The sequence below is a fragment of the Lynx canadensis genome, chromosome E3, assembly GCF_007474595.2.
Source record: "Lynx canadensis isolate LIC74 chromosome E3, mLynCan4.pri.v2, whole genome shotgun sequence".
Classification (NCBI taxonomy): domain Eukaryota; kingdom Metazoa; phylum Chordata; class Mammalia; order Carnivora; family Felidae; genus Lynx; species Lynx canadensis.
The window spans coordinates 1,127,631-1,152,219 of NC_044318.1; the positions used below are offsets into that span (position 1 = coordinate 1,127,631).

At 62.6% G+C, this 24,589-nt stretch overlaps 2 protein-coding genes across 2 annotated transcripts in view; one reads left to right on the forward strand and one right to left on the reverse strand.

Moving 5' to 3' along the window:
- LMF1 (lipase maturation factor 1) overlaps positions 1-7,292 on the reverse strand; it is a 100,988-nt gene extending 93,696 nt beyond the window's left edge. Inside the window, exon 1 of the mRNA XM_030300552.2 lies at positions 7,121-7,292. Within this exon, the coding sequence (XP_030156412.1) occupies positions 7,121-7,292 (172 nt within the window). The remainder of the gene's footprint in view (positions 1-7,120) is intronic.
- Positions 7,293-17,740: 10,448 nt separating this feature from the next.
- SOX8 (SRY-box transcription factor 8) lies at positions 17,741-21,936 on the forward strand. The gene is made up of 3 exons (XM_030301643.1): positions 17,741-18,162; positions 19,444-19,673; positions 20,411-21,936. The coding sequence occupies exons 1-3, from the start codon at positions 17,741-17,743 to the stop codon at positions 21,145-21,147; spliced, it is 1,389 nt and encodes a 462-aa protein (XP_030157503.1). The 3' UTR covers positions 21,148-21,936.
- Positions 21,937-24,589: the final 2,653 nt, after the last annotated feature.

A 24,589-nucleotide genomic window follows, 5' to 3' on the forward strand; every position in this document is an offset into this window, starting at 1 on the left:
CAAGCGGCTGGTTGTCGGGCCGGAAACAGACAGGGGCCGGCAGCAGTGTGCGGCAGCGGCGGCCGGTCCCGGCGCACCGGGAACGGGGCACAGGGACACACGTGAGGCACGCAGGACCGTCGGCGCCGCCAGAGCCCGACAACCCGAAGCCGCGATCAGGAACAGCCTGAGCCCGTAACCCGAAGCGCACGTAACGCGAGGAGAGGAGACAGAATCCTTCCCAATGTAGGAGCTCCAAATGATACATGGACAGGCGCTGGCGGGGCTGCTGGGGGGGCTGGGGTCTCCCTTACCTGGGGTCGCCCGGCCCAGAGACCGGCTTCCAGAGGACAGAGAAGGGACGGGAAAATGCACCCGACACAGGACACACCCGGAAACACACCTTCACCAGGCGATCCAGGTCAGCATCACCTGCGGGGAGTCGTGAGGACTCAGACACCCGATCTGGTGACGAGAAGGGCACCTCCCCCCCATGACCCGTCTCATCACGAGAAACACCAGATCAACCCAGCGTGAGGGACACTACCAAATAAGTGACCAGAACTGCTCAGAACTGTCAAGGCCACGAAAAGTCAGGAAAGGCCGGGAGACTGCCACAGACCCCAGGGGACAAAGCAGACGAGGCGGGGTGTGCAGTGTGGCCCAGGAGGGGCCCTGGGACTGGAGGGCTCTGGTGGGAAACCCCAATAAAGTCTGGAGTAGCCTTAATAGTTGTTTTTCTTTAATTGTCTTGAAAACCGGCTCTATGTGGCTCACCGCGGTGGGAAAAGAAGGGAGTCCTGACCCCTGACAGGACGGGAGCCGGGGGCGTGGGGCGGGGCGCTGGTGGTGGAAGGGGCCAAAGTCACCTGAGGACAAAGGCCTGCCGCCCCCAGCCAAAGAGAGCACACCAGCTCTCTTCTCCCTCACCTGCCTCCACCCAGGGCAGGAGCCGCCCAGTCCACACGCCCCGGACCCTCGAGGCCACATTCACCGATGCTCCCCCAGGTGGAGCCCGGGCCCCTGCTCCCCCCCCATCTCTTCCCCGGCCCGTTCCAGAACACTGGGGCTCCCCTACAGAGGGGCCTAATTAGCAGAGGCACATGCTTCCTCCCAGAAACCACAATTCACACTCCACTGCCACGAAGGAAAACAATTTGGGCTCACCAATGAGCTTTAGAATTTTTTTTTTTTTAAGTAATCTTTATGCCCAACGTGGGGCTCAAATTCACAACCCCAACACCAAGAGTCAGATGCTGTATCGACTGAGCCACCAGGTGCCCCTGGTCTCACCAATTAGTTTTAAAAAGCAATTCTAAGCAAGAAGCATAGGAAAATTCCTACCTTACCTACCAGGAAACAATGAAGATAACTTGGATTAATATTTCAGAAAAGGAAACCTATTTCAATTTCCGCTCCTGTTACAGAAATGGCTAAGGAGAAAGAAGCTAAAATTTCAAAATACCATAACATCTCAAAGCTAAACCAACCAAGTGAACCTAGAAAGGCTTAGTCAACCCCCACTGCAGCCCAGGAAGGCAGGAGTCAGCCTCCCACCCCCAACCCAGGAAGGCAGAAGACAGCCCCCCATCCCCTAGGGTGGGGAGGGTAACCAAGAGAATGATCTAGAAGTGACCAGACTACCTAAATATGCATTATCAAGGATGTCTTCAAATGTTTTCTTTAAAAAACAAGAATAAAAAATTTTTTCTGCCATTCAGATGAATCTCTAGAAGATTATAGCAGAACCATCCCCCAAAACGCCATTCTTCGCTGGCTGGTTCTTAATGACCGTGGTCACACTGCGGGTCTTGGCACAGGAACACCCAGGGCTTTTTCTTGACAGGCGGGAGCCGTAGACAGCTCAGAAGCGGTGGCGGTACCTGCGTCTGAAACAACCTGGAGGCGTTTCACAGAGAACCTTGTAAAGTCAAGGGAGCATCTCGTTAGAATCTGAGCAGCCTGGAGGACAGAGAAGAGCTCGTTTCCGTGATCTCTCAGAAAGAGTGAAATCTTGGAACAACACAAAATGATGAGGGATTTCTTTTGGTTCCGTTTTCCTTCCTCGAAATTTCCAAAGAACAGCTAAGAGTTCTGGAAGCACGATGCACGTGCCGGCCTCGCTGCCTCCATCCAGCTCGCTCCCGGGCGCCGGCCGTGCTGCTAGAGCCCAGGTGAGGCCTCAAGCATCCCGATAAGGAGCGCAACAAGCTACTGCCTTTATTTATTTCTTATTTAAAAAAAAATTTTTTTTCAACGTTTATTTATTTTTGGGACAGAGAGAGACAGAGCATGAACGGGGGAGGGGCAGAGAGAGAGGGAGACACAGAATGGGAAACAGGCTCCAGGCTCTGAGCCATCAGCCCAGAGCCCGATGCGGGGCCCGAACCCCCGGACCACGAGATCGTGACCTGGCTGAAGTCGGACGCTTAACCGACTGTGCCACCCAGGCGCCCCTATTTATTTCTTGTTTTAAAGAGAGAGTGTGAGCGGGGGAGGGGCAGAGAGAGCGAGAGGATCCCAAGCAGGCTCTCTGATCAGTGTGGAGCCGGATGTGGGGCTCCATCCCATGGCCCTGGGACCACGACCGGAGGCGAAATCAAGAGTCGTAGGCTCAACCGACCAGGTCTGCCAGGCGCCCCGCTACTGGTTTTAGAAAGTGCAGTTCCGATGCGCCTCACGGTACTCAAGGAGTTGTTCTGGGGCAAGAGGACAGATCTATCTCATGTAACCGAAGTAAGGGAAGCCGACAAAGCAAGTGCCCACACGTTCACGACAAGCATGAAGTGGGTAAAGCAAAAGCAGGAATTGGAGTTGGACCAAAACCAGCCTTGAGACCCTTTAGAAGCAGGATTTTCAAAGACAAGTCATTCCAGGGACTCCCCGGTAAGGGTGTGGAACTAAGGAGGTGTGCTGTCTGCTCACAAGTGACAGTCCCCTGTGCCCGGCACTCAGAGCCCCCTCTGGACGCTCAGCTGGCCAGGGCGTTCACATCTTCTCCATTACACCCTCACGTAGCTTCGTGAAGCAGCTTCTCCAGCCAAGTGGGGAGGCTTCATGGGGCAGGGGTCCCTGAACGGGGCACGTTTGAGACCCACTGGGATGTTCAGACAGACGCGGGCCTAGAGGCAGCAGACTGGGCAGGGTCAGAGGACCAGCCCAGAACTAGGGCAGGAGTCTCAGAACGAATGAGCACAGAGTCCCCTGAGAAGGAATGAGCAAGGGACACTCATGCAGATACGCCGATTAGTCACAAGGACCCAGAGTGAAGATGGCAAGGCAGCAGAGACTCTAAAAACTTCCAGAGGAAAACACAAGTTACTCAGATGCTGCCGGGGAGGAAGAAATGCTGATTTGGCCTTGGTCCTGGGGTCGGGAACTTTCCAAGTGCGGGGGCCGAGAGGAGCGTCTGCTGTTGTGTATGACAAGCCCCTTTCAACCTGACCTGGGTTCCCACCAACCAGGTGACCCTTGGGGCTTGGGGGCTGGTGTTCGGGGGACCCAACCTGTGATTAGCCGGTGGGAGACCGAGCTGAGCACCCAGGACCGATGATCTCATCAACCACACCTGTGTCACGGGGCCGCCACAAAGACCCCCAAGGGAAGGGGCTCGGGAGCCTCCGGGCAGGTGAAAGGACACACGGAGGTGCCGGGAGGGTGGTGCCCCCCTCCCCCCCGCAGGGCCTGGAGGCTCCGAGCCCCTTCCCCACCCCCTGCCCTGTGTGTCTCTTCCAGCCCTGTTCCCGAGAGTCGTAACCTTGACGATGGACCAATAAACATGAGTGAGGGTTTCCCTGAGTTCTGTGAGCCGTTCTAGCAAATTATGGAGGCTGAGAAGGGGGGGGGGGCGTGAGAACCCTGACCGGAGTTAGAGTTGATCGATCAGAGGCACAGGTGACAACCTGGATTTGTGACTGGCGTCGGAAGTGGGGGTGGTCTCGTGGGACTGGGCCCTCAGCCCGGGGGTCTGCATAATGCCGGGTGAGAGCATGTCAGAACTGCTTGTGAGGGAAAACCCCCACGCACTCGAGCCCAGAAGCGTGTCAGGAGAAAGAATGAAAGTGTTTCCCGTTAGGCATCTGGGAAAGAGCAGGGGTCAGACTATGTGAAGACTTCTCATCATCAATCCAAAAAGTTCTGAGAAAACTTGCTTTGACTGGGAATCACAGAGCCGGGCAAATGAGTAATTCCCATGGGTGTACAAAAAACACAGAAAGTTCACCTCCAAATCCTTTCTTGAAAAGTGTGGGGTAAATTCCAGCAAAAAAGAGAGACTGAAAAGAAAAAAGACGGTGACGTGAGATCTGAAAAATTGGGAACACAACCAGGAGAGAGTCGGGGGCCTCTTGGGTGGGTGGCTGGTATCCTGAGTGTCCACACCAAGGGGCTGGAAGCGGCGGGGGATGGGGGGAAGGAAGGGGGACACGGCTGGAAAAATATCCAACGGGGACAAAAAGCAATGACAGAGACAATCGGCAAAGAGTCAAGGAAATCCTGTGAAACAGGATAGAAGGAGAAACAAAACAGTGTCCTTCCCGCAAGCTCACAGGTGGCCTAACGACCTGCGGTACGCACTCTCGTCAACGTGCAGAGGGTGAAGCGCAGGACAGGGGTCAGTCACTTAGCCTTGTGGCCAGTCAGCGGTCCCCAAGAGCTCTTATAAAACTCAGCCTCAAGTGAAGTGTGTGGACAGCCCCCCATGGCAACCGGCATCGTGAAAAACCCTGGGACTTCGGAAACTTTACCGAAAACTTCTGGAAAAAGACCAGTGCGGGATGGGTGCCCGCTTGTCCGGGACCATTTCAGCCACGGAACCTCGTCCCTGGAAGATGAGAAACCAGTTCCTTCATACGGCTGAAAAACACTGATCCTACCCCAAATAAGAGAAAAGATGGGGGGAAATGCCTCTGTCAAAGCCAGAGGGTGTGTGCTCGGCACCGGGCTTAAAACGTCGGCCTGACCCAGTAGCTCGGAACCGCCTCGCTCTCGCTGCAAGACAGACCTGCCAACGGAGATCAAAGGCAGCCCCGCTCCTCTGAAAGCCTGAGCCTGGTGCTCTCAAGCTGTGCTCCCTGCCAGCGAAGCCACCAGGGTTTTCCCACCGTTACAGGCCCCCTTTTAAACGTCTATTAAAGCTTCCTCGGGTAACAGCGTCTCCACTTCGTGCTAAGTGACAGCTCGAACACACAGAAGGACTGTTTAATCCTGTAGAGGATAAAGCAGCGCCAGCAAGAACTATTTTTATAGTAACTTAAAAGAGAGGAAGGCGTGGCTGAACGCGCACACTGGCGACCCCACGGTCCACAAATCGTCCCAGGGTGTTGGGTCACCACTGTGCCCCGAGAGACGGGAAACCCAGACTCGTCCTCCTAGGGCGCACCCCACTCCCCAGTGTTCCTTCCGTGGGAAGGAAGAGCGAGATGCTCAGAGCCCACGGCGCAGTGGAGGCGGGCCAGGCCAGGGACCAGCACCCTCTGGATCCCCCTGGAAGAGAGCCGGTCTGCTCAGCCGGGCCATCTCAGTCTGGGACTCCCCGTCTCCACCGTTCTCCCCCCACACCCACACTGGTTTGAGAATCTGAGTGTGGGCTCATCCTGCATCTATCTCCCCGTGTAGACTCCTCCACTGCCCGCAGGCTCAGATGGCTTGTGCCCCTTCTGGGTAGGGGGACAGGGGCAGGGAGGTGTGCTCGGCGCCTGGGGCGGGGCTGCTGAGGGCTGGGCAGTTCTGGGCCGGGTCAAATGTGGATCTTCCCAAACCCCGCAGGTGAGGCGGAGGCTCAGGCTTCACCTGCCACGGTACAGAGGCCTCCCCGAAGCCACGGGAGCAGAAGTGAGGCCTCGGGCCCAGCACGACCTCCTCGGCTGTGCAGGGGCTGCCCGGGGCCTAGGTGCGGCTCCTGAGTGGGGGGCACAGCATGGGAAACACTGAGGTCAGGCGACTGGGCCGGCACAGCTAGTGGGCGGGAGCTCTGCGGGGGCACCCCTCGGCCCATCTCCTGGGAGTGGGCGCCCCCCAACACTGCCCAGGCTAACTGGGGAACCCAGCTCCCGGTGCGGATAGAGGTCAAGGGGGACCAGGTGAGAACTCACTTGCCAGCACTCTTGCTCCTCCAACTCCACCCCATCGGACCTCACCCAACCCGGCTGGGAGGAGGGGTGCGGAGGGGGAGCTCCGTGTGAAGGGATGCCTGTGGGAGCTGCGTGGGGAGAGGAGCGTCCTGGGGGCCTGGGGAGCGTCCCAGGGAGAGGGGTGTCGGGGGAAGAGCCTCCCGTGGGGAGAGGTGTCCCAGAGGAGCAAGGCATCGGGGTGGGGGGGAACCGTCCTGGGGTGAAGAGTGTCAGAGGAAAGGGTGTCAGGGGAGGAGCGTCCTGGAGGAGGGGGTGACCCAGGGGAGGGGTGTGGGAGGGGAGGGGTGTCAGGGGAGGAGGGGTGTCCCGGAGGAGGCAAGAGTGTCAGGGGAGGGGTGTCAAGGGAAGGCGGTCTGGGTAAGGAGCGTCCTGTGGGGAAGGGTGTCCCAGGCAGAGGGGTGTCAGGGAAGGCACATCTCTGGGGAGAGGTGTCCCAGACAGGAGGGGTATCAAGGGAGGGACGTCTCAGGGGAGGGGCTTCTCTCGGGAGGGGTGTCCGGGAGGGAGGGGTGTCAGGGGAGGAGCGTCCCGAGGGGAGGAGTGTCCCAGGCAGAGGGGTGTCAAAGGAAGGCAGCCCCGGGGGGGGGGGGGGCGCGTCAGGGAAGGAGCGTCCCGTGGGGGAGGGGTTTCAGGGCAGGGGCTTCAGGGGAGGGACATCTCGGGGAAAGGGTGTCGGGGTGAGGGGTGGGGGGGGAGGGGTGTCCCGGAGGGGGGTGAGGGGTGTCCAGGGAAGGCGGCCCAGGGGTGGGGTGTCAGGGGAGGGCCGTCCCGGGGGAGGGGTGCCCCGGGGGGAGGGGTGTCCAGGGAAGGCAGGCCGGGGGAAGGGTGTCAGGGGAGGGACGTCCCGGGGGAGGGGTGCGCCGGGGGGAGGGGCGTCAGGGGAGGGTCGACCCGGGGGGAGGGAAGCGGGGGGCACCGTCCCGGGGCCGGGGGCGTCCTGGGGCGTTGGAGGTGTAGGCGCGTGCGCACAGGGGCAACAGTGACCGCAGCCCCGAGCTCCGCGGACTCACAGTAAATGAAAGCGAGGGCCCTCAGGAGCACGATCCTGGTCAGCCAGAAAGTGCCCGTGCGGAGGCGGGCCGGGCAGCCCGTGGGGTCGCGCCCTGACTCCGGCGGAGTCTCAGGCTCGGGGCCCGAGTTCCCCGCCTTCCGCCTCCTCAGCGTCTCCTCGGGCGCCGCCATCGCGGGGCCGCCAGTGCGCGTGCGCGGGGAGCCCCTCGGGCCCGGACGCCCCGCCCACACTGGGAGGCCGCAGCTGGCCGCGCTTAGGGGCGGGGTGCGCGCTCCAGAACCGGGCGCGCGCGCGCCCCACAGGGCGCACGGAGCGCTGCGGCGGAGACGGCGCGGCCCGGGGTGGGTACCCGGGACCACCTGAGTGTACTCCTCCTGGAAAGGGGCTGAGCATTCCCTCATTCATCAGTCCGGTGCACTTTCCGGACCTGGGCGACTGCCCTCATGGAACGTCACTCTGGGGGTGTTGGAAAGCTTGGGTCTGGCCAGGCCCAGGGTGGGCCTGGTCAGCGTCCCTGTGAGCGGCAGAGGCCCCTCGTGGGTCCCGCGCTCCCTCGGCGCGTCCCCGCGGTGTATGGAGTCGTATGCCGGCAGAGGAACGGTTGGAGGGGTGGCTTCACCCCAGGGCTCCCGGCTGCCACTGCTCAGGGTGTGTGGTCAGGTGTCCCACAGGTGTCCCTTTCCCAGCCCCTCATCTCCACTCTCCGAGGAGGATGTTGGGATGACAGGCACACAGCTAGCGAGGGGCGGCACAGGAAGCGGCTGCGTCCTGAAATCCGGCCGGATCCTCGAGCTCAGGTCAGCAAAACCCCCTTATGCTGCAACACACTCCTACCAGCTCTCAAGACCGGACCTCCAGCCACTGGGGAAAGAGGAGCTTACCCACCAGTGACCCAAGCGGAACCCTGGTGAGACCACCAGCAACTCCAGCTTATGGGGATAGAGCAGCCCAGGCACTCCGCAAGAGAGATGTGCCGAGTGCGTGGACTCCTGGGTCCCCCTTAGGAGACAGACGGTGTGCAGGGCAGGGGATGCATTAGACCTTCAGGGGCTAATGGGCAAACTGTGAGGTGCTTGGAAGCAAAGCATTAAGGTACGCGTGGGTTTTTCATTCTCCGCAGCTCTGTACATATTAAAGACCCTATTCTTGTGTGTAGATTGCAAATGTTTGTCCTGGGTTTCTGTTTTGACTTCTCGTTCCGAGTGTTTTGAAATATAAATTACTGATACTTGTGTGGTCAAATCATCAGTCTTTCTTGCTTGTTTAATTAGATCTTTACCGTATTCAAGGTGAGCTCCATGAACCCTTCTTCAGCCTCCAGCTAGCTGTCCCCCACCTGCATTGTTGGGGTAATAGCACATACATGCATCCTATAGTGTGAGGTTTTTAAAAAGTGCCCTCCACTTTTTTTTTCTTGCCATGAAAAACCCTTCCTTCGGAGCTTAAGGGTGAAGTGGGACATGTAACAGATTGGCCGGGGGTGGGGGTGGGGACAAACACCTTCTGCATCCTGGCAAGCCCTCAGGGGAGAGGCGTGTGCCCCAGAGCTCCCATCCTTGGGGATCAGAGGGACAGTTATTCCAGGTCCTTCCAGGCGAACCCACAATGCACCTCTCCTCTCCAGCATCCAGGTCCTGCGCTTGGGATGGGCCAGCACAGCTGTTTGGGAGAGCAGGGAGAATCTAGCGCCCCTCACCCTGAGCCCGCTCGAGTGTCCAGGCATTCCCCGGATGCGGGAGGTGCTCGGGACGGAAGGCACGGAAGGACAGCCCTGCCATCAGGTGTGACCCTGGGTGCTGCTTTCAGGTGGGGACAGGCCTCACAAAGGGCCCTTTGTCCTCAGCTTCCCCCGGCCGAGTTGCATTGTTCTCCCCAGAGGAGGGCACAATGGGGCATTGTGCAGAGCAGAAAAGGGCCCTTGTCCAGCAGCCAGCTCCCTGGGCTCCAGGCTCCCTCTCCGGGTTTACCCAGGGTGGGCGAGGCCATCAGAGAGGTCTTCTGGGAGCTCATGTTCTATTTCCTCCGGGACCCGCCTTGCTGGGAGCTGACTGCAGAAGTCCAGCGAGTCTGAGGGGCCAGAACCCACGTGAGCGCGGACCTCACAGAGCGGGGCTCCGTGCTTGCCTGTTTCTGCCTGAATTTAATCAAAAGCGCACAAGTGTATTATTCGGCATCTACTGCAATCTAGATGAACCTCAAAAACACCCTGCTAAGGGGCGCCTGGGTGGCTCAGTTGGTTAAACGTCCGACTTCGGCTCAGGTCATGATCTCACAGTTCGTGGGTTCGAGCCCCACGTCGGGCTCCGTGCTGACAGCTGGGAGCCTGGAGCCTGCTTCAGATTCTGCGTCTCCCTCTCTCTCTGCCCCTCCCCTGCTCGCACTCTGTCTCTGTCTCTCTCAAAAATGAATAAACGTTAAAAAGAAGTAAAAAAATATATCATGCTTAGTGAGAGTACCAAACACACAAGGCCACGTGTTGTCTGAGGCCACTTACACGAAATGTCCAGGGCAAGCAAATCTGGAGACAGAAAGTAGATCAGTGGTTGTCTGGGGCTGGGGGCTGGAGGCAGGGGGCAGGGGGGCAAAGGGAACGACTGTTAATCTGTGCACGGTTCCCTTGTTTGATGACGAAAATATTCTAGAGCTAGACAGACGTGATGAAGGCTCAGCATTGCGAACGCGCTGAGTGCCACTGACCCGTACATTTAAAAATGCTTAAATGTGAGGCCATGTGAATTTCGTTTCAATAATAATAATAATAATAATAATAATAATAATAAACCCTACGTTGTATCAGAATCTAGAAGGCACCCTTTTTACATTTTGGAGTAAGTCCTGTCATTTACAGCAAACTTACCTCTTCAGCTAGATTAGGGGGCATCTTACGGCTTTCGCATATTTAGATGTGGGTGCATCTGATGGTCCAAGGAGGCACTCCACTCAAAAACACATCTTGTTTTGTAAACCTTGAGGCTCGTGCTGGGGAGGCACAGGATGGCTCCGGCACACGAGGGTCTCTCCAGAACAACCCTTCACCCACACCAGGAACCCAGGGCACCGGGCTCCTACGCCTACATTTGCAAGCCAAAAACTATACAAGAAAAAGTCAAGCTGGTTACAGAGGGACGGGTACGGAGCCCCGTGTGGCCAGAGCCAGAGAGGAAGAGCCCAGAAAAAGACGAGACGGGAGACAGGGAGGCTTCCCTGAGAGGATCCGTCAGCTCAAGACCGGGGCTGGTGTCAGAGAGACCCGCGGACAAGCCAGAATCCTGCAGGGGGGCCCGTCCCGGGGGGGCCCATCCGCGGCTCCTCCGGTACAGCCCAGAGCCGAGGCGCACACAGGCCCACGGGCTGGCCGGACTCCCAGCAGCTGCGGGCGGCTTCACGGAGGAATGAGCCCCGCGTCGGCACCTCGTCCAGCTGTCCCCAGGCACCCTGGCTTGGCAGCCCCCGCTGCATCGGGGCAATTGTCCCCGACGTGCATCTGCAGCTGTCTCTGGCACCCACGAGGACCCAGCTTGGGCCCGACCGAATCACCCACCCTTCATTTACCCCAATTTTTCATGTCCCGACATCTGTTGATGGGGGAACGGAACCCACGGGCGCAAACATCTGTCACTTTCTCCTGGAGGGGTGGTCAGTTTGGGCGGGTCCCACCCTGACTGTGCAGCGGCCAAGACCCCGGGTGATGCTGGCAGGTGCAGGTGGGGGTGGGTGAGCAGGTGCTGGGCCATTTGCTGGTTTTCTGGAACTGTGACTCACGGACGGCTGTTCCGCTTGGCTCGCCCGTCTCCTCTCCTGGCACCCTCAGCTCCGGGCCACGAGCACTCTCATGCCTGCACCCCAGCGGGAGAGGTGGCCCCGCGTGGCCCTGCACGCTGGTGCGCCACGACCGCGAGGCGAGAGGACAGCAAACCACCCCGGTGTCGTTACATTCCGTGGCCGTAGAGCCCTATGGGGCCAGAGAATGTGGCGCGAAGTGTTTTCTCTCAGAGTGGGGTCCTGACGAGGAAGAAGTTTTGGAAACCGCCCGGGCCAGGGGTCACAAACAGGAGGCCTGCAGGCCGAATTCTGCTCCCAGAGCTCTGTCAGTCACCAGTCACCACAATAACGCCGCGTAGCAAACAGCCTTGAAGCTGTTGTGTTGGCCGGAGGTGCTGCCCGTCGAGCGGGGCTCAGGTGTGCATCTGCGGTCAGCGGGTCCCTGGCCGGCCCTCGGGATGACCGGGGCCTCTTTCCAGCCACTCACGGGCCGTAGGACCCCTTACAGCCTCACCCACAGCAGATTCGACGCTCCCCTCCCGATCGGGCTCCAGAAGGGACCCACGTCCAACGCCCCCAGTTTGGTCCCAACCTTAGTTCGTAGGTGAGACTGAGGGCTGGGCTGGGGGGGCTTGTCCCCAACACCGTCCATCGCTGGGTCTCACCTTGCTATGGCTCTCAGCCAGTGATTAAAGCAAACACTTCATTTCTGAACAGGATGGGTGGCATTCTCGCTGAAGAGGGGAGGTAGGCCCAGCGGTGGGGACGGGCTCTGAAAGTTGCTAGCGTGGAGTGATGAGGGGTCACAAACGGAGAAACAATAAACACGAGGCGCTGGCTACCACAAGCCCCAGCACCCGTGCAACTCAGCTCATGCAGGGGCCACGCTGACCCCGCTGACCCCACAGGCATCCCGGACCCCTCTGCTGCCCAGAGCAACCCCGGAACTCACCCGAAGTCAAAGGGCCACGGGGGACGTCATCAGGTCCCGTGACCTAGAACGCTCTCCTTTCCAGAACTCCAGGGCCTTCTCGGGGAGATCCCTGCAGCTCCCTCCTACCCCCTTCCACACCCTGAGGACAGGAGGCCGGGGCGGGCGGCCAGCTTTCACGCTTTGCTAGAACGCTTGGCCAGCAGGGGTCCTTGCGGGTTTGCAGCCAAGGAAGTGGGCCGGGTCTGTGCCAGCCAGAGTGCCAGGCCCCGAGGGACTGAGGCAGAGCAGCTCCACAAACTGCCCCTAACCTCGAGCTTCAGGGGGCAGACCTCGGCCAGTCCTGCTCTGAGTCTCCCTGGTGGGCTCCAAACAACCACCAGCTCTCCCACTTTGCTCAAGGCTCCCGCCCGAGAGTGTCTTAATTCAACCCTCCTTCGCCAAGTTCAGAAAAATAAATACTTGGGACACAGCGGAACTCTTTTGACAGGGTGTGTTTTAATTTGCCTCTGGCACCGCTGCGTCTCTGGAACCTTCCGCGGTGGCAGAGCCATCCGGGGCCCCTCGCTCCGAAAGAGGATTTTTCTCTCTGATATTTTCATTTCAAGCTAGCATTGGCCTTTTCCGGTCATAACGGACACAGGGCTCTGCTTCCGAGGGGTCCCGGCTTCGACATCTTGAACCAGAAGCCTCATTAAATCTGGAAGTTAAGTTCGGAAGGACAAGCATAGCTCCCGGCAGCCTATTTGGGCTCGAAAGCTGGTTTTCTGGAGTCACCTTCAACGTCCTGGCTCCCCTCCTGCATGGGGGTTGAGAAGCCCTCTCCCGGCCCCACTACCTCTCAGAGGAGCCCAGGGACCAGAACCCAGAGGCGCTTGGTGCACCGGGGTTGGGGCTGGGGCCCAGGTGGTGGGGAAGGGCAGGGGGCCTGGGGACTGAGGTCCAGGGGCAAGAGCCCATAGGAGCCAGGGGGCCCATGGTCCAGAATGAGGGTAAGGTCTGGGGCCCAGGGGAATGAGGGTCGAGGAGGAGGGTGGGGTCTGGGGTCCGGGGATCTAGGAGCCTGGTATCACACAATGCCCGTCTGCACAGACGAGGCTTACGGGATGGAAACGTCCAGAGGAAGGCCCAGGCAGACCCCAAGCCTCTAACACCTCAGCGGACTCAGTTTCCCCGCAGGTGGTATGCTGGTGCCTGGCCTAGACGCCTGGCACTCGCCTCTACCCGAGGAGGGCTCTGCATGCAGGCCCCAGGACCCTGCCTGAGGACGGTTTGGGCTGCGGAAGCAGTCTCTGCTTGCCATCAAAGATACACACTGAGACCCGAACGTCGCCGGTGGAGTCAGGCCCCCAGGCCCAGGACGGGGAGAGGAGAGATGGATGGGCACAGCCGGAGGCCGGGGGGTCGCGTCCAGCAGGGGGTGAGTGAAAGCCAGAGCAGAGCCCACAGCTGTTCCCGACACATCTGCACAGCACATGTCACTGGGCAGACAACGTGCGCCGGGCTCAGCCCTCCGGGCTAAGCATTGCCCTCTCCCCCGATCTTCTCAAAGAACCGCCACAGGAGGGGGTCCCACTGCCCTGTCCTGTCCCCGGCCACCCCTGGGCAGGGTGGCTTTCCTGATCGGCCTCAGAGCCGGTGACAAGGTGCAGCCTGGAGCACATTCACCCCAACCCAGCGGTCGGGAGGTGTCCTGAGGACCAGCACCCCCCCACGGGCTGGCCCAGAACACCCTGGTCCTGCAGGCAGGGGAGGGGGGAATCTGGGCACGATCTCCCGGCGGCCTCTGCACACACAGAAGGCGAGGGGCAGACACAGCCAGCTTCCAAGTGGACATCAGCCCAACCGAGGAAGGGCTCTGACCCAAACCAGAAGGTCCACGCCAGCTGGCAAACTACGTCGGGAGGGGTGTTTCAACAAAAAGCTTGGCCCGGAGCCCTGGGAGTCTGTTACTGGGGGCCACTGGACTCCTGGCGCCCCTGTGAGCCCCCTCGCCTCTCGCTCCGAGACCCAGCAGGGCAGGACGGGGCTGTCTTTGCGGAGCCACTGCTCAGAGCTGATCGCTCATCTTTGTCCTGGATGTTTGGTTTCTGCAGACCAGCCAGTAATTAAAAGCACCAATTAATCTCTGAGACCGAGCTGGGGTTCCCAGGATGTGATGCCAACTGCTTCAGGCTGGCTCGCTGAGAGGCCCAGGTCATGGCTGCAGACACACAGGGGACACGCCGTCCCTGGGGCTCACGGGCCCGTGTGGCCCGCGCCCGGTGCCTTTCTCTGAAAGTCTGCACAAACTGTGGACGTGGCCTCCCTGGCTGTCCAAGATGCGGGCCAGGCTGAGGGTAGGCAGAGGGTAACGCAAGGAACGAGAGCGGGATACCGTCCTCCATGGTGGCCTCCTCAGCAGCCCTTCCTTCCCATTCAGCCTCTCCAGCGCCACACATGCACACACACGCGTGCACACACGCAGGTGCACACACACACAGAGACTTCCTATGCACCCCTAGAAGCCAAGGGCTGGGGAAGTTGGGGGCCCTTTGCCTGGAAGAGGTGTCCCCGGGGCCCTCCAGGCCCAGACTGGCCAGGTCTTGTAGGCTCTCAGGGTGCACATCAGCCTACACTTCCTGCTTCCCAGGTGCCCTTGGAGCCTCTGCCGGGGCCTAGGTCTAGAATCTTCACGTACATCAGCCATCCCATGCTCTAGGGTCTCAGGGCCTCTGTACATGTTGTCCCCCACTACCCCCACCACGAGGGAGTGGCCTTTCCTCTTCAAGCAGTTGGAACCTTCAGGTCTCAGCTTAACGTCACCTCCTCAAAGGTGCCTTCCGGGACCCCCCACCCCCCAGCATGGTGAGTGTCTCAGCCCCATGGTGTTTGCCCACAAAATCCCCTGGCACAAAGCAGGTGCTTCATCAATCCTGGTGAGGACAGGAACCAACCACAGCCACACCCTGGGACCCACCCGGGGCCTGCCTACCAGCTGAGGACATGAACTGAGGGCAGCACTAACGAAGGATGAGTCTGGAAAGCACACCGGCAAGTATTACAGGCCTTCCAGAAGGCCAGGAGGCTGTGGGGCACTCCTGGAGGCCACCCCATGTGTGTGCGGCCGGCCCTGGGCTGACGAGCTGGCACCTGGGTGCCGCCTTGTGGGGAAGTGCACACGTATGCTCTCGGCCAGCCGGGGGGTCAAGGCCTGGCAGGACAGGCGCCTCCCCAACCATTCTGCGGGAGCTGTGGGCTGCACGTAAATGACAGGCGCTCACCGGCACCCCTCCCAACCCCCAGGGTGCTCAGTGCAGCCCAGGGGACGTGAGGGTGGGTCTTAGGACCACACACCCCGCACCAATGTGTGACCTGGGTTTGGCACTCCCCCAGCCCGGCCTCTACCCTCCGAGGATCCCAGTGGCCACCTGTCCGTGACTCTCTGTGGGCCGGCAGGAAGCAGGGAGAGGCTACCTTACCTGGTGTCCCCAGTGCAGCCCCGGGTTTCATCGTCCTTGGAAAAGCAGGGCTCTTCATGAAAACCCAGACATGGTGCCCAATGTCACACTGGGTGCAAGGAGGGGGCGTGGAGGGGGGAGAGAAGGAGAGTCTGGGCCAGGTCCGCCAGCCTCGACACTCCATGAAACTCCTGCTTGCACTGGCAGGGGGCAGTAAGTTCAAGTTTGGCGGGTACCCCCAGGAAACCTCCCCTTGGGCCCTCCCCGAGTCCTCCAGCTGCACAGTGGGGACCCCAAGTGGAGGGCAGGACCTCTGAGGGGAAGCCAGCACAGGCCAGCAGGTAAGGGTGTTCCCTGGCAGGTGACAGAGCAAAAGGACAGCAGACACAGGACAGGAGGCAAGAGGACAGGCCACTCCCAGAGGCTCTGCCTCTGCCATCAGGTCCCCCCCCCCCGCCCCCAGGGCTGTTCACCTTAGATGCAACACCCCCAGTGGCACTTTCCCGTAAGGCAGGAGATCAGGTTCCCTGGGCAGCAAAGCCCACTGAGAAAAAAAAAAAAAGGAGCGCCTTGGGGTCACCTGCAAGTGGCAAAAAATCTGGGCAGGCAGGCACCCCCCCTCCCTCTTAGGCCCTGAGGTGTCCCCACACTGGCACCTGCATGTTTTAGATGCAGGGCTGCGGGGTCCCTGGGCAGCCCCAGGGCCCGTGAGGCGAAACCTACGTCCCTAGATGGGCAGCTGAGATGGACAGGGCTCCAAGGCCCAAGTATGAAACCTCTTCTTCTCTGAAGAATCTGCAACCCAGGGGGGCAGGGGCTGGGGGGGAGGGTGTCTGGGGGGGGGGGAATGAAAAGGGACGCGGTCAGAGGCGCGATGGCGGCCCCTGAGTTGGAAAAGGTGCACAAGAGAGATGCTTCAGCCCGACCCACGCACTAGCTTTCGACTCGGAGTTTTCTGGTAACAGACCAGCGCCTTCTGCTGCGGGAGAGACGGGGAGCCGGCCTTATTCCTCCGCTGCGGACGCCACTGGCCCAGGCATCCACAACTCCGAAGAGGGGCGCGCGCCTGGGGGACCCGGCTCCCTTGCCTAGGGTCACTGAGGGCGCGCGGGCCACAAGCTCGCAGCCGCACGTGTTCCCACTCGGCCACCCGAGGGCCTGTGGCGAAGCTCTGGGCGGTCGGTCCTTCGTCTCCCGGCGGGTTTGGCGAAAAAAACTGAGCCGCCCTCGGGGACTGGCAGGCCCAAGGCCAACTCGCGGGGGCGGCCTCGGGCGGGGACTCGGAGCCGCGGCCCGGCGCTAGCGTCCGGAGAAATGTCCCCTCTCCGACCCCGCCGCCCCAAGCCGGGCGGCACAGCCCACCCCCTTCCCTTCTGGCTGGCGCTCCCATCTCCTCTACTGCAGGCGCCCGAGGCGGCCCTCACTTCTCCAGACCACCCAGGGCTGCCCGCCCGACGGCCTCGGCGCTGCGCACCCACCCCCCCCAGCCCCCCGCTCCGGGTCACGCCCGGAAGGCCCGAGGCCCCCGCGTCCGGCCACGCCATCCGCCCGGCGGCCCCAGGGACTCACAGCTAGGGTCAGCCCAGTCCCTGCCCATCGCTCCCGCCCCCCCCCCTCCGCTGCCTGGTTCCTGGGGCCGCGCCCCCGCCCGCGCCTTCTCCGCTCACACCCGGACAGGGCGGGGGAACAGGGATCGCCCAGCTTCGGGGCGCGGCCTTCGGGCGCGCTTTACCTGGACGTGCGCGGCGCGCAAACTCAGGGCGCGCTGGAGGATCCTGTCCGGCGCGCCGGCCCTGCGGGCGGGAAGCCCGGGCTTTGAAGCGACGCGGCCGAGCCAACCCTGCCCGGGGCCGCGGGCTGGCGGCAGTTGACCCCGGCGCCTCGGGTTTGCGGGCGAGACGTCGGGGCTCAGGACCGGCTGTGGCGAGGCGCTGGCGGACCCGCCTCCCCGCGGAGCGGGCTTTCTCGGGCTGGGCGAGGGGGCCGAGGGCGGGACGCGCAGGAGCCGCCGCGCGCCCGGCAGAGGCACCCGGAGCGCCCCGCCGTTCCGGGTCGCAGACCCCTTTCCCTCCCCGCCCCTGCTGGAAAGGGGGCCCGCGGCGCGGGGCGGTGCCGGGAGGGGCGCGCGGGGGCGCAGAGGGAACCGCGGCACTTTCTTCGTGTGGGGGAGGGGCGGGCAGCCGGGCTCCGCCCCCCGGGGGCAGCGGGGCGCGCGCGGGCCAATGGGGACCCGGGCAGGGGGCGGAGCCTCGCGGCCGCCACTTAAAGAAACTTGTTGCGGGTCCTCCGCCGGGACGGAGCTTCGGCGGCGGCGGCGGCGGCAGCGGAGGGGCCGGGGTCGGGCTGTGGCGGCGGCGGCGGAGGCGGCGGAGGGGGCACGCAGGTCGGGCCACCGCGCGGCGACCTCGGGTCCCAGAGCGGCCGCAGCGCAGTCCGAGCAGCGGCCCCGCGGGTCCCGGTGCGCGCCCCTCCGCGCGCGGCCCCGATGCTGGACATGAGCGAGGCCCGTGCCCAGCCGCCCTGCAGCCCGTCCGGCACCGCCAGCTCCATGTCGCACGTGGAGGACTCGGACTCCGATGCGCCGCCGTCGCCTGCCGGTTCCGAGGGCCTGGGCCGCGCGGTGGGCGCGGGGGGCGGCGGCCGGGGCGACGCGGCCGAGGCGGCGGACGAACGCTTCCCGGCCTGCATCCGCGACGCCGTGTCGCAGGTGCTCAAGGGCTACGACTGGAGCCTGGTGCCCATGCCGGTGCGCGGCGGTGGCGGCGGCGCGCTGAAGGCCAAGCCTCACGTGAAGCGGCCCATGAACGCATTCATGGTGTGGGCGCAGGCGGCGCGCCGCAAGCTGGCCGATCAGTACCCGCACCTGCACAACGCGGAGCTCAGCAAGACGCTGGGCAAGCTGTGGCGGTGAGTGCGCGGTCCCCAGGCCCCGGGGGCGGGGACGGGAGCCCCAGCCGCGCGGGCGGGCCGGAGGGGGTCCTGGGGTTCGCAGGGGCTCTGGAGGTGGCCCCGCGCCCGGCCTCGGCTCTGCTCCCAGTGGCTGTTCCCAGGGCGAGTTCCAGCGGACAACCGCCCTCCGGCCGGGTTGACTGTCCCCCCGGGGTTCGCAGGTGGTCGGGGCCACAGAGGGCTGCAGGGCGAGCACGCAAGCCCTAGCGCACTCCCTCCCGCCAACAGCCTGCGAGAGGGGGACCCCACCTGGGATTGGCCCCCAAGCCCGAGGCCTGTGCCTCCCTGAGGAAAGGTGGCTTCTGTCCAGAAGCGGGACACGGTATCAGGCGAGGTGGTGCTGGCTGGAGGCGCCCCTCTTTCTAAAGGGCTCCCCTCCACTCTGACCGCCATGTGCAAGAAGTCAAGGCAGACGGAGGGGGTGCACGTCTGCCCCGCGGGCACCTTCCCGACAGCTGCTCCATCGTCTGCCCGCGCTGCGCCCCTCGGCAAGGAGAGCCTGGGGATGCAAGAGTGGTCGGGCACAAGCATGCTTTGTGCTCACTTGGGCATGGTGGAACCGGACGCTTGTGCAGAAAGTAGGGCCACAGCAGGGCTGCTTGCTGCTCAGAGCAGCCCGTCCCCACCAAGGGGGGGGGGTCTCCTTGGGTTCACATGGATGGCTTTGGGTTCCGGGCGCCAGTTCCCGTCTCCTGCCCCTCTCCTCGTGAGCGGGCCCCGGGAGTTTGCACGGATGTCCTCTGTGCCCTGTCCCACAGGCAGTTGGAGGTGAGCTCCTGGAAGGGTTTGAGGGGCCCGGCGTGCGTTGTGAGCCTCAGCGAGGACCACCGGTTTAGCCAGTGTTCCCGGAGGTCTGGGAAGCCCAGATGCCCACGGAGTCCCTCCCCGCTCGTTGCTCGTTCCCGGGAAGCCTCGTTTGATCCACCGTGTGTTCTCAGCTGGGTTCTGCCTCCTCCCCCGCCTGCCTTAGAAAGCCCCAAAGGGAGGGGACTTACACAGTCTGGGGGCAGAGGGAAGTAAGAAGATGATGGAGATGGAAAGCTTTGGGTTTCGTTCCAGCACGTTCCTTTGACCCTCACCGGAAGTCCTCGCTGGCCGGAGGCCCCCCGTCCTCAGAAAGGGGGGCGCCCGCCTGGTGCCTGCTGAGGTGCGGGAGCCCACACAGGCCTCCCTGTGGGCGTCGGGGGGGGGGCCGGCGTGGGTGCCCTCACCGTGCCACCTCTGCCCTTGGTGCTGCAGCTTGCTGAGCGAAAGCGAGAAGCGCCCCTTCGTGGAGGAGGCGGAGCGGCTACGGGTCCAGCACAAGAAGGACCATCCGGATTACAAGTACCAGCCGCGCCGCAGGAAGAGCGTGAAAGCAGGCCAGGGCGACTCTGACTCCGGAGCCGAGCTGGGCCCCCACCCCAGCGGTGCCGTGTACAAGGCGGACGCGGGCCTCGGTGACGCGCACCACCACGGCGACCACACAGGTGGGCGCCTGGGGCCCCACAGCATTTGCCTGCCCCAGCGGGAGAAGTGGGGGGTCCGGCATCCGCTGTGAGATGAGCAGTGGGGTGGGGAGCAGGGGCTCGCCCCCAGGGCTGGTGTCCGCGTCGCCCCGAGGTCCCCCGTGCACACGGGGGTCTGCTTAGCCCCCTCTGAGCCCTGACGTCCTCGCAACTTTTCCCTGGTCGGGTGCCGCGTGACGTGGGCGTTTCTGCTCCGCCTGGAGGCGTTTCTGCTTCCCCTGGCCTTTCTGCGGGTGCTGACCCAGCGCTCACTCGTGTCCCCTGTGCGGTGGTCAGCAGCCCAGCCTCAAGATCAGACGGGCTGGGGGGGGGGAGCCCCGGCCAGCAGAGCAGTCCCCGGGAAGCTGGCTACCGCCGTGAGCCTGGGGGAGAGTGAGCTTCGTGTGCGTGGCCTTGTGGTCACGTGCAAGGGGCCGGGCACTTCCTCTCCTTTCCCCCATCTTGGTCTTCTGGGGTAGGCGTGGGGGCCTCCGTGGCCCAGCTCTTCCTGCAGAACAGCGCTTAACGGAATTTCCTCGGCCGAGCAGTGAGGTCTGGGTCTGGCTCTGCTGGAATTTCTGGGAAACGTACGGAAACAAAAAGCCGTTGATTTCTACCTGCGGCAGTCAGCGGGCTGGTTTTCCTCCTGGGTGTGCGTCGCCAGCCGGCCGGCCCCCCACAGAAGGGGCATTCATGCCTGAAATGTGCTCTGTCCCCAGGGCAGACCCACGGGCCGCCCACCCCGCCCACCACCCCCAAGACGGACCTGCACCACGGGGGCAAGCCGGAGCTGAAGCCGGAAGGCCGCCGTCTGGCAGACAGCGGGCGCCAGAACATCGACTTCAGCAACGTGGACATCTCAGAGCTGAGCAGCGAGGTCATCGGCAACATGGACACCTTCGACGTGCACGAGTTCGACCAGTACCTGCCCCTCAACGGCCACTCGGCCCTGCCCGCGGAGCCCGGCCAGCCAGCCGCCGGCTCCTACGGGGGCGCCTCCTACTCACACTCGGGGGCAGCCGGCCTCGGGGCGTCCCCTGTGTGGGCCCACAAGGGAGCCCCGTCGGCCTCGGCGTCGCCCACCGAGACGGGCCCCCCGCGGCCGCACATCAAGACGGAGCAGCTGAGCCCCAGCCACTACGGCGACCAGTCGCACGGTTCCCCGGGCCGCGCCGACTACGGCTCCTACAGTGGCCAGGCCAGCGTCACCACGGCGGCCCCGGCCGCGGCCGCCAGCTCCTTCGCCAGCTCGCAGTGCGACTACGCCGACCTGCAGGCCCCCAGCTACTACAGCCCGTACCCCGGCTGCCCGTCCAGCCTCTACCAGTGCCCCTACTTCCACCCTTCCCGTCGGCCCTACGCCTCGCCCCTGCTCAGCGGCCTCTCCGTGCCGCCCGCCCACAGCCCGCCCGGCAACTGGGACCAGCCTGTGTATACTACCCTGAGCAGACCCTGAGGGCGCCGTGGCCCGTGGGGGGGACTGGCGTCGGAGAGGGAGAACCTTTATCTCAGCAAAGACAGAGCCTCGGGTCTTCCGGAAGGGGTGCAGAGGCAGAGGGAGAGGAGACGGCGGCTCCGGGCAAGGGCCTGCTGACGTCTGCGGGCAGCCACGCTTGGAGCCCGACGCCCCGTTGCTTCCAGATCTCCCCGCTCCCTTCGGCCAACAAAGCCCTCTTTTCCTTGTCGCTCGCTCTTGGCGGTGACTGGTGACTGCGCGGGGGACGGCCGTCGGGCCCTCTTCCCTGCAGACAGCAGCCCCTTGGTTTTGCATCTCAGTGGACCCGAGGCAGCCACAGCACAAAACAAAAAGGAGGGACGAGGCGCGGGGGCTCCGGCCGCCCGTCTCCCGGGGTCCCCGCCAGCCTCGCGCCGGGAGCCCACGGGACCAGCGGCATCCGCAGCCTGGCGAGAATGCGTCTGTGGGAGCACCTCTCGGGACCAGCCCGTCAGCTCCGAGGGGCTCCCACAACGCAGGCTCTACCCAGCGAGGTTTGGCTGGGACTAACGCTTCCCTCGTTTTATTTTATTTTATTTTTTAAGTTTTGTTTTTGAAGCTTAAACACGTTCGATTTGTTTTGGAAGCTGTTGAAACGTATTTATGTTCTGTATTATTTTATCTTTAATTAAGTAATTTGTGCAGAAAGTAGGATTTCAAACAAAACGGAGGCCGGGTTGCTGAGCTCCAGGGCCAGGAGGACGCGTGGGGTGGGGGCCCTGGGGCTCCAGGCCCCGGGGAGGTGGCCGGGACCCTGAGCGGGGAGAAGGGATTGCCTCGTCGTGTCTGTGTCCGGGTTGGGGGTGCCGTGGCACCCGTGTGAGGTCGAGGCTTAGAGGGCATGGGTGTCCCCGGGCTCCACCCCTGCTCACAACGGTGCCAAGCCGGGGACGGGGTGGCTGGAGAGGCACATGAATCTCGGCTCTTAGGACCCAGACGCCACCTACAAGCTGTGAAACTAAAACCTTCTCCACTAAGTGTTTAGAGTCTTAGCTTTAGACGAATAATACCCAATTGACGCGTACCTGCTTCCGCTGCGTGCCGACCAACGGTAATCGCCTACTTCATGGAAACTTGTGCCTTTAAAACTTTGTACATTTGAAGACATCCAAGAAGTTGCTTCTTTTTACTTTTTCTACTTTTTCCTACCTTTTTCTAGAAAAAAAAAAAAAGAATTTGTTTTGCATATCTCTTTCTGGGGGTGGGGGCAGGGAACTACAGCAAACTCATTTTTATGCAAAATCCGTTGTTCCGCGTGGAGTTTGGGCTTCCGCTGTCACTTACCTGCTGTGTTCGGCTACTTTCTGACCAAGCAACGCTAACTTTTGTACAGACCAATTTGATAAAATTAAAAAAAAAAAAAAAAAAAAAAAGCTTTTTATCTACTCAGGCTGCGTTTTGTGTGTTGCTTTTCCGTAAGCCTGGCGGACGGGGGCTCCGAGAGAACGGGGTCTGGTTCGAGGGCCTTGGCGGAGGCAGGAGTGCAGTCTACCCCGAGCCCTCCTCAGAGGATGTGGGCATCCGGAGCCCCATGGAAGGCAGAGACAACGCTTCAACCCTGGGGCACAGCCAGCCCCCCCCCCCCCAGCCCCCTGCAGGGGCTGTGTCTGGATTTGAACGGATCTCAGAGGCCCCAGGAAGCCGGCCATGCCGCCAGTGTCTTCTTTCCCCAGGGGCCTATTCAGTAGGCAAAGCGGGTCCAGATTCGGGGCCATGGTTTCCTCCCAGGCGAATCCCAGAGCGGGTTTCTGGGTGGCTGGCGGCATTTTTCGGGCGCTGGCGCGGAGCCAAGCTGGGAGCTGGGTGAAAGCTGTCCTGCGAGAACCAGGCAGGGCCGTCTGGTTGGCCGAGTGTCTGCAGGGAGGGATGGTTGTGGGGGGCAACCGCAAGCAAGGGGGCAGCCTCACCCCTTGGCCGGGCCTCCCTGCAGCCGGTTCAGGGGCTGCGTGGGGCTGGGGGCACCCACCTCCAGGCCCTGCAGGTGCTTCTGGGGCATCTCCGGGCCCGAGAGGAACCTCACACTTCTCGCGAGAAGCCAGCTACTTGAAGCAACTCCCTCTGTGATTTTAACGGGGTGGTCCGGGTAGGGGGGCGCCCTTCCCGTCCCCTCGTCTGCCAGCCGCCCGCGTGGCTGCGATCCAGGGCGCGTCCCTCACCCCGCGCTGGAGAGCCACGTCCGGGGCCTGCCAAGAGTAGTGTTTGGGAAGAGCTGCCCGGATTTACGAGGGTTCGTGAGGTCTGGGGCGTGCCAAGCCTCCGGGGCGAGGCGGGGTCTGGGAGGGGGCTGCAAGCCAGGCTCACGGATGCCCCTGTGGAGCCAGTCCAGCACATCCTGCATGCAGCCAAGGGCCGTCCGGGTCCATATGGGCCTCCAGGCTCTCACGTGGACACCCCAAACCAAGGAAAGCCCCCGCAGCTGGCTCCCTGGTGGAGGGAGTGAGGCCGCCCCGTTGCTGCTCTGGGGTTGACTCGGGCCCTGCCAGGTTCCCGAGGGCTGGGGTCCCGCCAGGTTTGTTTGGACTCGGAGGGGCTCCCGCGTGTTAACTCCCCAGAGGCCCGGCCCCTCTTCCCACCAACCTGATGGTGCGAGGGCCCTTTTGGCCCCTGTGCCCCAGGCAAGCCTCCCTGGGGGTTCCCTGAGTCTGAGCTCACGGTGACAGCCACCACCTGTCCTCTCCTCTCCAGACGCCCCACCCCTCCCCGGGGGCCAGGCTGGTGGCCTCCCCTCCACAGCACTCTCAGACGTTGGAGGCTGAGCCCACAGCCAAGTGTTCTGGGGGTCACGGGGCCCCGGCTCCCCAAAATCTGGGTCCCCAGTGGCCTTGTGAGGAGGTGGTGAGGCGGACACCCCCGGGGGTCAGGGCAGCTGGGAGGGGTCCCTGGGACTGCCCTGGTCCGCGGGCTCGTGAGGGTTTTTCCAGCCAGCTCCCCCCAGACAACACTGTTCACAAGGCTGGCCTCACCCCTCCGGGCCCCAAGTCCAAGCTTGTCCAGAGCCCAGTTCCCACTGAGCGCGCTCCGTCGGCCCATCCTGGGGACGAGCTGGCGGGAAAAGTTCCTCATTTTTCATTTCCTTCCCCAGAGCTGAGTGCGTTGCCTCTGACCTCAGCTGAACAGAATGCCCTATTCAGAGACAAAGGGGAAAGGGCGTTTATGACCCAGACCCTGCTCTGATACATTGGGAAAGCCCCTCCTGGTTCCGCGTATAATTGCTCTTCCTGGGACGACGGATCGGCTTTCAGGAGCAGACTTTCTGTTTGGATGTGAGTTCACGGCCGGCGTGGCTGTCAGCTCCGGGGAGGCCTGTGTCTCTGAGCCGCTGCCTGGGGGAGACCCGGGGCCCCCCTCCTCAGGCCTGCCCAGGGGAGAGGGGGGCAGTTTCCACACCCACCCTGCCTGCTTC

What these genes read in the sequence shown, in the direction of transcription:
- SOX8 (XM_030301643.1), top strand. Translation starts at nt 17,741, where the DNA reads ATGCTGGACATGAGCGAGGCCCGTGCCCAGCCGCCCTGCAGCCCGTCC. An exon ending in ACGCTGGGCAAGCTGTGGCG is followed by an intron (nt 18,163 to 19,443) that starts GTGAGTGCGCGG and finishes TTGGTGCTGCAG; the next exon opens with CTTGCTGAGCGAAAGCGAGA. An exon ending in CCACCACGGCGACCACACAG is followed by an intron (nt 19,674 to 20,410) that starts GTGGGCGCCTGG and finishes CTCTGTCCCCAG; the next exon opens with GGCAGACCCACGGGCCGCCC.